A 14,512-nucleotide genomic window follows, 5' to 3' on the forward strand; every position below is an offset into this window, starting at 1 on the left:
CAGTGGCTCCAAACAAAGCGTGCCAGCTCCTTAGCGTCACCACAGGCTGTCCATGTCCCCTGCTTCCTGACTCCCTCCCGTCTCTCTCCAATGCCATTTTCGTCTACCCACTCCAGGTTCCAGCCAGTGAGAACCATGATCCATTCTACACACCCACAGTCTTGGGTGCTTTTAAATATTTGCCTTCCCACTGTGAAATGTTGTCTCTGGTGCTGCTGTTCTCCTCTGCCACTTGGTGGCTATGACTTCAGACAAACTGTTTTAACCCATCTCTGCCTGTCAGTTAAGGTGTGGAATCTGTTGACAATAAGTGTAGACGCTTCTTAATGTTATTTTAGGAATTAAATGAAAAAGTCTAGGGAAAGAGCTTAATGTTATGCCTATAACAATAGCGGTTCGCTATATATTAGTTACATTATTATTATTATTATTATGTGTTACCACCACCTATTTTACCCATTTTCACAGGTTCATAAGTATTATAACTCTGTATACAATTGTCCAATGTTTGACTTCTTTTTCACTTTTGATCAGCCTTGAATGGAAAGACTGACTTTAACTAGTAAATCGTCTGCATCTGGAACATTGAATGTCATGTTGCTGCATAATAAAATGATTATTTCTGTTTTGTCTCTTGTGGATTTCGGAAATCCATGCTCATTTTTTAATATTTCTGCTCTATTTTGAAAGAAAGAGCAAATAGTGCACCTTAAACTAAAGCTGTCACAATACCCCCATGCTCTCCTATTACCCACAATTGGTGCTGTCCTCTCAGATTTTCAGAAGACCCCTTTGACATTAATCTGTAGGATCCCCAGGGTCCCCTTCTTCCTCACCTTCGCTCCTTTCCTGGGTACTTGCCAATAGTCCTGTTTAACCCTTTTCTTTGTGTCCCAGTAAAGCATGTGACCGCCAGAAACAGAGAAGGTTCCTGCTGAAATACTTTCCATTAGGGCCATTGAAAGCTGATCAAGTTTAGCCTGGCAGTATTTAGTAGATGCCTCTTCATTCTGCAGCAAAAATCTCTCCTTATTCTCCTTTAGGATTTCCTGCAAGGGAAAAGTAGAGGAATGTCACCAGAAGAAAGGAACAAAGAAGATAAAATTACAAAGAATCTGGCGGAAGGAACTCTAACTGTGGTCCTCATGAGAAAAGCATTCTGTTGGAGAAGGAACAGAGAATAAAACAGGAATCATGAGACTTGATTTACTCACAACCCTGAGAAATCTCTGCAATGCAGGGGAAATCTTAACCTTCTGGCGACTCAAGTTCTTCATAAAAAATACTGGAGTTGCATCACCAAATCTCAATGGTTTGTTGCAGCTGCAGCATTCAATAACTCTATTTTTAATGATGCAACAAGGGGCAATAAAAGTTGAAATACCCTGGAATAAGACTCTGTTAAGAGAAATTTGGTGCCTAGATACTGGATCCATGAGTGAGAGAAGAAGCATGGGGTTAATATAATCGCATTTAGGCTTCACTGTTTGAGGGGAAGAGTCACAAAAGGTAAATATCGTGTTTCCCCAAAAATAAGACCTAACTGGTAAATAAGCCCCAGATGATTTTATCGCTTTTGTGTGGACCATCATTCTTAACTGTCATCATTTTTGTTGCCACTCCTGTCTCGTAATGTAGATTGTTTTACGTGAAAAAATGAGACATCTCCTAAAAATAAGCCCTAACACGTCTATTGGAGCAAAAATTAATATGAGACCCAGTCTTATTTTCAGGGAAACATGGTAAGTACTAAGACAAAGTACCACAAGATCTTTCTGGAACTTTTGGTTTTCATCCTTGAAGGAGTGCTTCATGAAGATTTCAATGGCTTTCTTCTCACAGGCTGCGTGCAGGTCCAGCAGCTCCTGGAGCATGTCTGTGGGGAGCCTCACTCGCTGGGCCATCTGCTCACTGTAGTGGTCGGCTGCCTTCTGCACGGCCGCTGAGTTTTGAAGCTGGGCCAGAGCTGTCACTGTGGTCTCCAGACAAGGAACTGCTCCTTTTTTAATGGTATCCACATAGGTCACCACCAGAGTCCCCAGCCCTGATTAAGCCAGGAAATTTAGGGGATGAATTTAAAGTTATCACTCAACAGGATCCAAGATTCTAAGACTACATTTCAGAATATTTCTCTCTCTACTTCCCTCTCTCTCTCTCTCTCTCTCTCTCTCTCTCTCTCTCTCTCTCTCTCTCTCACACACACACACACACACACACACAAACACACACACACACACACACACACGAAATCTACCTTCTTCTATCATCGCCTTCATTTTTCTACTGACTCTTAACTTTTATGGTTCTTCAGGCCACAGGGTTAAGAAAAATTAAGCAACTACCTCATCTATCATACTAAAGGGTGTCTGGAAAACATAATTTCCCATTAAAAAATTAAAAGCAAAATTGTTTGCATAGGTAGACAGATATGGCAGGGTAAATGAGATCTATTTTCAGGGGTTCATGGGCTAATATTTGTTAATGGACTGCTCCAAACTCCCAAATATCTTTTATATTCTCCTTACAAATTACACTTATTATTCAGGACTTCCCTTGAGAAAACAGTACATATATTTTTATACCTAGTTACAGAATTTATTATCAGTAGAAGATTTTATCAAATATGTGGAAGGCACAGATATTAAATAAAGTTTGTAATTTTGGAGAGGAATTTGTAAATTAAAAAAAATGAGGTAATTATAAAATACACATATTTCTTCATGGGGTAGACCCATATTTGTAGACCCATTGCTCTATATAGAATCAAACAAAAATGCTTGAAAAAACATATCATATAATTTATTCAAATGTATTAGGCCTGACAGAAATGTGAAAAGGAGACTCACATATCCCACTGACCTTGATTCCCTCTCTAAGGGTGTTTGTTCTTGCCTGGCTGAAGCTATAAGGACAGAAATTCTTTGTTCCTATCATTCAAGATCCAGCTGTGTTTCTGTCACTTTCTCAATATTGACTAGGAGGTCTTTGTATTTTGTTAGCCAGTCAAAGACAAAACACTTCCGTTTTGGGAAGAAATGCTGGATGCACTCTCTGGGGAGATTAGACATTTGAACTTTGCGATTTCTGCCTAAGGGATAAAAAAAGGAAAACAAAAACAGAGATTACAGTAGCAAAAGTCTGAGGGCTAAGGATGTAAAAACTTTTATGACAGGGATTTTTGTAACTTTTGCCATCTATTGTATTTTCACCACTTTTAACTAGAAGTTCTATTTATAACTCCCTTAGTATGAAGATCTAATGCTTCTTAAAACATCAAACTTACCAATGATAAAGCTCTGAGTAGAAATTTGAGGAGAGATCTAACATGGTAATAAGAAACCTATTTCTGTTATTCTCAGGCCTAAACATGGTAGGCTATTGTCTCTATTGTTTACTGAATGATTGACTAACAGAAAAGGGGTTCAAATGTAAAAGTTTCATCTACTTGATCCCATGTAGAAACTGAGTTGTGGGACAAAAGGAAGAGCCACAAACAAGGGATAATGGAGCAATATTAGGAATGACACCCTGATTATTTAAGGAAAACTGTTTGGATGCTAAAAATCTTGTCTAAGGATTAGCTTTTGTTTTTAGCAAAAACCTCTGGAGAGTAAATAAAAATAAAATGTAATTTTAAGAGGTCACTATTAATCTCTGTACTCTTTTTAAAAAGCACTATATTTGATTTCACAGTGTTGCTCTGCCTAGCCAATTTCTCATTGTTTTGAAAAAGCATAAATAGAAACATGAAGACAGGAATAAATAAATAAGTTGGAATTGATATTTCTCTCAAAGTCATTAGATACTCACCCATGTAAATATAACCCATTAAAATAATTTATTATTTTGAAATCGCAATAGACCATGTAAAACAACAGCTTGGTTCCCAATTCTCTCCTTCAAACTGAAAGGAGCAGAGAAGACTTTACTTAAATATTCTAAGCTGGCAGGGGTTGCCTAAAAGACTTGTCTCTCTTCTACTTAATTTGGACCTCAGTCAGGGAGAAACAGAGAACATAGCTTGGGAAAGCGGCAGGGAGACTGACCTTCAGATGCTTGCAGCAAGACATTATGGGTTTATGATATTATGCTTTATATTAAAAAAGATTTATTTGGTCTTCCTTCTTGTTGCTGGCACACAGCTCCTAATACCCTTGTAATGTCCTAAGTGATAATGGGGAATGGGAGAATATTTTGTTATAATATTTGGTCTTTTGTCCTCAGATCCTGAAATACCTACAGGGAGATAAAAGTGAAACGACACTCTTTTATTATTTGTAACAAGCCCTTTTAATTACATCTAGGTTTATATTAATAAGATGACTTTGGAAAGCTCCTAGATAATCACAGAATGGAGGGTGGTTTCTAGAGGAACCAACCACATGATTAGAGAGTTGAACTTTCTGCCTCACCCCAGAACATGCAACCTCCTGGGAGGGGAGAGTGGCTAGAGGTTGAGCTAATCACCAAAATGACTTAATCTATTGTGTCTTATGAAGCCTCCATGAAAAACCCTAACTGAAGGTGTTCAGGAAGCTTCTGGGTTTGTAAACAATGGAGGTGCTCAGAGACTGGCATGTCCAGAGAGACCATAGAGGTTCCATGCCCCTTCCCTTATACCTTGTCTTATGAATTTCTTCCATCTTGCTATTCTTGAATTTTATCTTTTTTAAATAAACCATTAATCTAGTGTGAACTGTTTTTTCTGACCTCTATCATCCATTCTATTAAATTATTGAACTTGAGGAGGAGGTTTAGGGAACTTCCAATTTATAGTTAATTAAACAGAAGTACAGATAACACCTGCACATGTGTTTGGCATTTAAAGTGGGGCAGTTTTGTGGGACAGAGTTCTTAACCTATGGGATATGCACTATCTTCATGCAGTTAATGTCAAAATTGTTTCCTGTGAAAAACTGACCACTCATGTGGTGACCAAAGTGAAGTATTGAGAATAGACTGTTGAGGGGAGAAACATAGTTTTTCATTTCAAGGAAAGACTCTTTGGGAAATTAAGACATTTAAAAGCAGTAGGTATATGGGAAAATTTTAAAAGCCAAAACACAGAGGCCCAGGGAAGATCCATGTTAAGAAAATACCTAAAACACATTAAGGTTTCTCTTAGGATAACACCAAGACCCAAAACCAAGGGACAGCTAATTAGTAAGAGTCTTTCTCAGCACAAAGTCCATATGCAAAGACTAAAAAGGGTGGCTATTTTTATAAATGCTCAATTTTTAACACCAACAAAATCGCAAGGCATACAAAGAAACAGAAAACTATGGCCCACTCAGTGAAAGAAAATCACTGGCAGAAAACATTCATGAAAAAACACAAGCATTTGATGCACTAGGCAAATACATCAAAATAACTTTCTTAAATATGATCAAAAATCTAAAGAAAAACACAAAGAACTAGAGAAATATATGAACAAAATTATTATATCAACAGATAGAAGTTATGAGAAGTAGCCAAACAGAAATTCTGAAACTGAAATATACAATAAATGAATTTTAAAATTTCCTAGAGGGTTCAATATTATACTTGATCAGGCAAAGAAAGAATCAGCAAACTAGAAGATAAAATAGATGAAATTATCAAGTCTCAGGGGTCGAAGGAAGAATGAAAAAAACGAACAAGGCTGAAAGATTATGGAACACCAAGAAGCCAGCTGATATATGCATTATGGAAGTCACAAATGATGGAGGGAGAGAGAGTAGTTGAAGAAATAATGACCAAAACAATTCCCAATGTGATGAAAGACATGAATCTATGAATCAAAAAGAAGCTTAGTTACTTCAAGGAGGACAAATCCATAGAGATCCACAATGAGACATATTATAATCAAATTGTCAAAAGACACAGAGAGAATCTTGATAGCAATGAGAGAAAAGCAAATTGTTACATATGATAAGATTATAAGCCAATTTCTCATCAAAGACCTTGAAACTTAGAGGCAGTGAAATGATATATTTAAGTGCTGAAAGGAAAAAAACTATAAATCAAGAATACTATAACCAACCAAACTGTCCTTCAAAATGAGGTGGAGCTTAAGACATTCTCAGATTTTTTTAAAAAAGGGTTTTATTACTCCTAAAGGGAGTCCTTCAGGTTGAAATAAAAGGATGCTAGACAGTAACTGGAAACTATATAAAGATCTCCGGTAAAGTAAAATACATGGGTAAATATAAAAACTAATATTATTGTAACTTGGGATTTTAATTCCACTTTTATTTTCTACAGTATTTATGAGGGAAATGTATAAAAATATAAATCTATTTTACTAGATAGACAATATATAAAGATGTAGGGCCGGCCGAGTGGCGCGATGGTTAAGAACTCGCTTGGGATGCCAGAGGGCCCCGGTTCGGATCCCACATATGAGGGCCAGTGACACTGCCCTCTGCAGCTAAGATGCTGAACAACAGCTCAACCTGGAGCTGGGCTGCCATGAGTCGCCGGCAACGGCGTGGGCTGCAGTCCCTGTGGCAGTGGATTGCCATGGGCTACCGTGTGTGGCCAGCAGCCAGCGTGAGCGGCCAGCAGCCGCAGTGAGCGGCCGTCCAGAAGCCGGCGACTGATCTGCCTCGCCAGAGAAGAGCGCAATGATGGTGCCAACTTGGGCCAGTGAAGCAACATCCTCCACAACTAGATTGAAGAACAAAAAAACAAAAGCAACTTGTCTGTTCCCCTTTCCCCCATTCCCCAGCACTGTTCCCATCCCCCCAATTCCCCAATAAAAATCTTTAAAAAAAAATAAATAAATAAAAATAAAGATGTAAACTTTGACATCAATAACATGAAGTGGAAGAGAGATGGTGAAGCAGTAAAGGAGAGCTTTTACATGTAATCCTCATGTTAATCACAAACACACAAAAGCTATAGAATGTACACAAAAAGCAATGTGAAGGGAATCACAATGTGTCACTACAGAAAATCTGAGGACTTCTGATAACATGGTGGAATAGACAGACGCTGTGTGGCCTGCCTCCCAGGATAGATAGTTACTTTTAACTAATAAAGATCAGAGATGTGGGGACTAAATTATGTCCACATAGAGATTACAGAGCTCTCACTCCAAAGCTTCATTAAGTATGACTAATAGAAAGATTAGAAAGAAATATCTCCTTACATTATAATGGCCTGTAAGGTTCTTGATGGAGACAACTGTTCTACGCATTCTAACGCCTGCCTCAGAACCTGACAGAGCAAGGCAGACAGGCCCCCGCGGAGGCCCTTTCCACTTGACTTGCTGATGCCCTGAGTCGATGTTAGGGGAGGAGCACATCCAGGGGGACACCGTGCACCTGGCTGTCACTTGGCAGAGAAGCTGAGCTCCCCCAAAACTAAAGCCAGCCACAGACCCCTGCAATCCAGACAACATGCCGCCTGCCTTTCCTGCCCATTCCACAGTTGTCACTCTGAAACAGAAATTAAGTGTTGAGTTCCAGACAAAGTGACATGGAAAAGAAGATGGGCAGACCTGCCCTGTCGCACGAACGTCCAAGAAGGGTTTCAGCTGCCGCTAGCACCGACTCACTTGCTCCTTCACCTTTCTGCCCCTCCCTTACAGGAGCTAAAAAAGAGACTGAGAAAGCTAGTCTTTGGACCAGTAAAATGATGTGATAAAACTGAAATTAAAAGTGAAAGTCGTTTGTAGCATTTACAGAATTAGCTGAGGCATGCTGCACCAGCTGAGAAGGGCAGGATTACGGGAGTTTGGTGCAGGGTGAGAGGAGGTTAGAAACATCCAGTTACTAAACAGTCGCACCTTAGGAAGCACACTCCACCGGCTGTCTTGTGCCCTCTCCATCTTGAAAGGCTTTCACTGCCTCCCTTCTCAATACCTCTCTGCCAATTGGCTTAAGATTCCTTGGCATACAAGAAAAACAAAAAATTCATGGCGAGGCAATATAAACCATTTTCTCTTTTGGGGTTCCTGAGGGTTTTTTTAGTGAGGGACTTTTAACAGTTTAGATATGTTCCCTGATATATATATTTAATTAACCAAGTATCTTCTACAATAAAATCATTAGACAATAAAGATAAGTAAAATAAAAATGAATAACCATTAATTGTGTTATCCAGAGAAGCTCTGACATTTGGCTCAGCATTTATTCTTACACTTTCCCAGCACGTGGACTCTCTCCTAACATAGGCACACTTCTTTCTGTAGAAATTGAACCAATTGGCCCAGTCCAAAGAAATTGATTCAGTCAGGTAAGAAAGTGATTGGGTGCGCATGTTTGTTTGTGCGGAAAGAAAGGAGCAAGAGTATAATAGGAAAATAGAGGTGCAATAAGGGGACCCCTGAAGAAGCTGGGCCATGTGAGGGTGAAGAGAAGTCTCCTACCTCCTCTTCTCCACTTGCCTCTCCATCCCTCTTACCTATGGACACTTTTTCTTAAGGGGCCAGATAGTAAACATTTTAGGGTTTGCTGGCCATAGGGTCTCTGTCACAACTATGCAGTGACAGCATTATAGACAATAGGTGTGGGCTGCATTCCAGTAAAACCTTATTTACAAAAGTAGGTAATAGGACAGATTTGGCCTATGGGTCATAGTTTGCTTGCCTCTGATGTAGGTCAGTATGCTACCTGCCAAGGGTTATCATGGGGTGATTATCTCATGTATCGTTGGCTTCCAGGTCAATGGTCCAATTCCAGAATATCAATCTATGTCTGCTTCTAGGGACAATTGGATCAAAGCGTGTATAAAAATTCTTAATGTTTCAGAGCAGAGATATGGAAAAGAAATGTAATTACTCCGTCTGTCTGAGCATCTTCCAAATGAGTTCCGGCCTGGGTGCCTGGGCCATGCATCCACTTGTCTGCACAACTGATTGTCTAACTCCCAACAACATAGCACTGTCAGTGGCTCCTAGGTGGGCCGAAGAGAAACAAGTAGTGATAGAATATAGTCGGTGGTAATGAGGAAGAGGTTGATTTCAGGAGGAGAGGGGAGACACCTGCCCAGGTCTGCAGGCCTCTGTGAGTGAGTGAGGAAGCCTAATGTTTGGGTACATGTTAAGGTGACTTCAGCTAGCCTCAGTGAACTGGGCATTAGTGAAGTTTACACAGAATTTTCAGGGGTATTTCTGCCTGCGTTTTCTAGATAAGGCGTGTCCACCCCAAGCACAGAATAAAAACAGCACGGTTCCCATGGATGTGCACAAGGCCAAACCTAAGGTATAAAGGCTTGCAGGCACTGCCATCATGTGGTAACTCAAAGCCATGATTTTTCCAGTAATACAGGAATGAGTGAATTTCCTGTGAAAACTGCTTTACTGATATCAATATAGAATTTATAGAAATTTGATTGTAATAAAGTAGAAATCCACATGTACAAATATATCATGTGCTTATAATGATAATTTTGCCTCTATATATTTCCCTACATAAGTATTAGCTTTAATTGTAGGTGTTTTAAATGTTAATTGAATCATGAGAGAAGTGGTAGGTCTTAAGGTCCTAAGGAGAGAATGTGTTTTTATTTGGGTTCTTTATGCCCAGAAAAAGAGATTTGGATGCATATAATTTACTTGGGAAGTGATGACAGGAAGCCAGAGGAAGGGGGAAGAGAAAAAGGGAGAGTAAGACGAATGAGATGAAAAAGTAAAAAAGGTGACTTGTTGAGCTGGTTACCATTGTGGGAACCTGCAGATCAATCCCAATGCAGATATTCTGAAGAACCACGTAGAATGCATTTCAGAATTATCCCTTTGAAGGGCAGTGTGGGATTTATCCAACAGCCCCTGTTTCCCATTAATGGAGAGTTGCCACAGAGGTCTTTAAGCTCCTTGAACTTACAGGCTCTGCTCGTGCAAAATGGTCTGCCTTTCACAGCTTCAAGAAAAGCCTGAGAGAGAATAGGAGAAAAACACCTGAGACAGGATATAGCATTATGCTGGCTGGTACCATGACTGCCTGCTATAATACGATGGATCGGAGAGTTGAGGCAAGAGACAGGATGAGCAGTCAATAAGTATTGGAAATAACTGAAGCCTAGGTATTGAGAAACATAAATAATATTTAAAACTCTGGGTTAAGAAAAAGTTTAGTCTTTTTAAAAGCAAGAAATATAATGAATGACATCACTGGGCTATATTCCAAAGGAAAGTAAGAACCTGAAGAGTTAGGTAGAGCACTGAAGCTGCTTTATCCTAGTCCCATTTTCCAAACAAGAGAATGTACCACTAGTTTTGAGATCAGGAGTCAGAGTTCAAAAGTCAGAGCTTGCTTAAAGAAGAGTCTATGGGGACGCAATGTGCAGCATGGTGACCATAGTAAGTAATTCTCTATTGTATCTTTGAAAGTTGTTAAGAGAATAGATCTTAAAAGTTCTCATCACACGGAAAAAAATGTGTGACTGTGTGTGGTGATGGATGTTAACTAGACTTATTGTGGCGATCATTTCACAAAATATACATATATCAAATCATTATGTTGTGCACCTGAAACTAAAGTAATATTATATGTCAATTATACCTCAATTTTCAAAGTTAGCACAAAAGCCATGCATCAAATTAACAAAATAATATGATTCTTGGATCAACAATTGCTAGTCTATTGCTAGCAATAGGGAAAATAAAAGGTAGGGAATTTGGTTTTAATAACGTGATATTAAACACCTGTGAGAAGTAAAGGCAAGATAAAATGGGATGGATAAGTTTATACTCTTGCTGCCAGGAGCACTGAGGATTAATGAGATGACCACACAGATTGATTTGATACAAGAAGAAAGATGATGAAGCTCCAATAGAAAAGTGTCTTTATTAATGAGAAAATATGTTCCGTTTGAACATTAAAACACCCCCGTGTTAGGAAACACAAAGTAAAGAAAAGCAAGGTAAACTATACCATGAAGAAATGAGCAGACAGATCTTAAGGGATATTCTATAAGAAAATGAATCTAGTTTCTTCAAAAAGTCATAAAAAATGAATAATAAACTAAAAACACAGATGACTCTTCTAGTCTGAATCTAAACAGATATACAAATAAACGACAAGCTATGAAACTTGGCTTGGTCCTGGTTCAAAAATACAAATAAACACAACAGCTATGAAAGTATTTCTAGAGGCAATTGGGGAAACTTGAATACAGGCTGACTATCAGGTTATATTAGAGAATTATTCATTATTATTAACTTTTCTTGGTGTGCTAATAGCATTGTGCTTATTCAAGAGATTGTGCTTATTCTTAGGAGATGCACGCTGAAGTGTTTAGGGGTGAAGTATCATGAAGTCTGCAACTCATTTTTAAACGGTTCATCAAAAAATCTATGCAAAGAGCAAGAGAAAATAAATGTGGCAAAATAGCAACAAATTTTTAATTTTCATGAAAGGTATATGGGTATTCATTACACTGTTCTATTTTTCTGTATGTTTAAAAAGCTTCAACCTCATGTTGGGAGGGAGGAACTGTCCATGTGTATGAAGGCTTACTACAGTGCTCTAAAAATATTAAAACGCCAGTCACAATCTAAATATTCTGCAATAAGAATCACTTAAGTGCATTTGGGACAGTCAGTCCAGGCATAGAATGAATTCATCAGTGAGTCACCAAACATCACCACAGCAAATTCTTTGCATCAGATCCCACCCTAAGCTCTGAGGGTAGAGTGACAAAGAAGATAGGGAAGGTCTCCGCTCTCAGGGAGCCTACACTCTGCTGGGGAAAAGGCCCAAACAAGCAAACAAATACATGAACAAGATCATTTTAGATAGGAGTAACACGTGACGTGGAGGAAACGACAAATAACAGAGGCGACTCCCTAGATTGAGGGGTTAGGGAAGGCTACATTGGGGTAGCAGTATTTCAGCTGAGGCTTGAACGACAAGGAGCCAACCTGGAAGACACCTCCTAAATATTTCTGTCCTCACAAAGCACAGCCCAGGGCAAAGGCACTAATGCAAGCGTGAGAGAGGCTACCCAGCATGAAAAGATGATGTAACATATATCACAGCACAGGAAATGTCTGTGATTGCTGTTGAAAAGAGTGACATAAAACCACTTCTATTCTATAATAGAATACAATTGTTCAGAGATACATGTATAAATAGGGTGATAACCATGCAAGCTGTCAACAGCGTAACAGTGTGTTGACATTCACAGGTGGCTTCTATTGTCTCTGCTTCACTATCGGCTATTCCTAAAGAATGAACACATAAACGTGTTAACTTTTATCGTAGAGAATAAATTATGCCCCACCTTGGGGGTTAAAAAATGCAGTGGCAGAAGTAGCCCACAGTAACTCCCTGCTGCCCAGAATGGACAGTCTGGACCCCAGAGAAGGACTATTCTGATCCAGCCTGTTACAATCCAACAAGTGTTAGGCTGTCCGGTTCAAGGTGAGAAGTCCAATCTCCACAGGGAACAGCTCCATATATTTTAATAAAGAGATGCTTGTACTTTCTTCCTTGACTCCAATCCTTGGGACTGAGACAAAATAATTGGAGAAATTACTTTTATGCTACCAGCAACAGAAAACTGGCTGACTCTATCAAATTAAATCAAAGACTAGTGTAGCTCTGACGATGGCCAGTCAGTGTCTGGCTCCCATCAGTAGAGGCAATTCCACAAATTCTCTTCACTTTTACCAGCCGGTTTCATTAGCTTTAAGGAGCATGCCTGCTAATCAGCAGATATCCACAAGAGGGCAGCAGAGAGTTATTTTGTTTTGTTTTTTTTAAAGACGGCAGCACTCTTCACAGAAGTTGAGAGACAGAGGGGGCGGGTAGACATTGGACAGAAGGAGAGGGAGGGGGAAGGATGGGGGGAGGAGGAGGGAGAGGGAGATTTTTAAATAAATTTTATACAGAGGCAAGTTTGTAATAAATTTACAAATATTTTGTAAAGTTTGTAAAAGTTTATAACAAGAGATTCAGAGCAAATAAGCCAAAGATGGTAGAAGGAAGAGCTAAGGAAATCTGATCCACCAGGACCTGCTATTAGTAAAGCAACAAAAGGATGAGAAGAAGTCAAGAATAAAGAGAAATCAGTTTTTTGGGAGGAGGCAGGAAATAGCAGTCAGCAAACCGAATATTCCAAAGGATAGTGTGTTCAGGGATAGCTTTACATTCACTTGGGGACAATTGAAAATATAGTGGCATCTGAAGGCCCCCTAAGTCCCACCTGTCTATAAATATCTCCCCTTCAAGAACCCAAAGTTTTATTTCTTTATGTTTTTATGATTATTTGGGATTAGAGCATCATATATATATATATATATATATATATATATATATATATATATATNTATGTATGTATGTATATTATATATGAAAAAGATATATTTTAAACCTTTAATTTATGAGTTCATTTTTTTCTTTCTATATCTTCTCCTTTTCTCTCCCTCTTTGAAATAAACAGCTGGCTCTGTGCTCCATCGCTTTTAGAGAGGCCTGTAGCAGGGCCAAAAGCAAGCATTCCAGGTTTTATTTCCCGAAGCCCAAAACCTTGTGACAGTTTATAAGATTTGTAGAGGAGAGAAAAGGGGAAAGGGAAATTACAAGCAGAGTGTCTTGGAAGAAGCAGGCAGGACAGAGGGACTTCCCCAACCCAGAAAAGGGACTTCCCCTGGGAAAGGAACAAAACAAGATGTGGATCCTTGAAGCTTGGGGTCCAGGGATGAGGCAAGACCCCAGAGAGCAACAATTGTGCCATTTTATTTATTTATTTATTTATTTATTTATTTATTTATTTATTTATTTTGTTAGGTTTTATTGGGGAATTGGGGGAGGGGAACAGCATTGGGGAATTGGGGAAGGGGTACAGACAAGTTGCTGTCCTTTTGTTCTTCAGTCTAGTTGTGGAGGACGTTGCTTCATTGGCCCGTGTTGGTATTGTTATCATTGCATTCTTCCCGGGTGAAGCAAGTCGGTCCCCGGCCACTGGACGGCCGCTCATGGCGGCTCACAGCAGCTCACGCTAGCAGCCGGCACTCACAATAGCTCACAGCAGCCCACTGCAGCCTACACCATCTCAGGCAACTCACAATAGCCCAGCTCCAGGTCAAGCTGTTGTTCACCATCTTAACTGTAGAGGGCAGTGTCTCTGGCCAATGTGGGATCCGAACCGGTGACCCTGATGCTCAGAGCTGGCGTCCCAAGACAACTCTTAACCAATGAGACAATTGGCCGGCCCACAATTGTGCCACTTTAGACAAATGAGACCAACGCCAAACTTGCCAAAGTCCTTGTGCTCGAGCCCAGAAAGACCCATGTAGATCCACAGTAGGCCCAAAACAACTGTTCCTTCCTGAAACATGCAAGGGCATAGGTGTGTCCTTACAAGTACACCCTTACAGGTGCATCTTTACAGGACTCATTCACAGCACAATTCCCCCAGTAGTAATGACCACTCTTTATCACATAGCTACAGGGTGGTCTTGCTCAGAGACCCTCACAAACTGCAGGATAGAAGAACAAAGGGTTGAACGAGATGAAGAATACCATCCTTCCCTGAGCATATCTGGTTCTGATTTTTTCCCCAGCGGTTTTCATCCAGTATG

General features: G+C 39.7%; 1 protein-coding gene across 1 annotated transcript in view; it reads right to left on the reverse strand.

Annotated features, from left to right (window-relative positions):
* The window catches only part of LOC109392988 (guanylate-binding protein 6-like), a gene marked incomplete at its 5' end in the record, with an annotated part of 5,581 nt that extends 2,483 nt beyond the window's left edge, over positions 1–3,098 (reverse strand). The window contains 4 exon segments of the mRNA XM_019661775.1: positions 837–1,049; positions 1,764–2,044; positions 2,847–2,933; positions 2,936–3,098. Of these exon segments, the coding sequence (XP_019517320.1) occupies positions 837–1,049; positions 1,764–2,044; positions 2,847–2,933; positions 2,936–3,098 (744 nt within the window).
* Between the last annotated feature and the right edge of the window lie 11,414 nt (positions 3,099–14,512).

This window comes from Hipposideros armiger, unplaced genomic scaffold, assembly GCF_001890085.2.
Source record: "Hipposideros armiger isolate ML-2016 unplaced genomic scaffold, ASM189008v1 scaffold_361, whole genome shotgun sequence".
NCBI classification, from domain to species: Eukaryota; Metazoa; Chordata; class Mammalia; order Chiroptera; family Hipposideridae; genus Hipposideros; species Hipposideros armiger.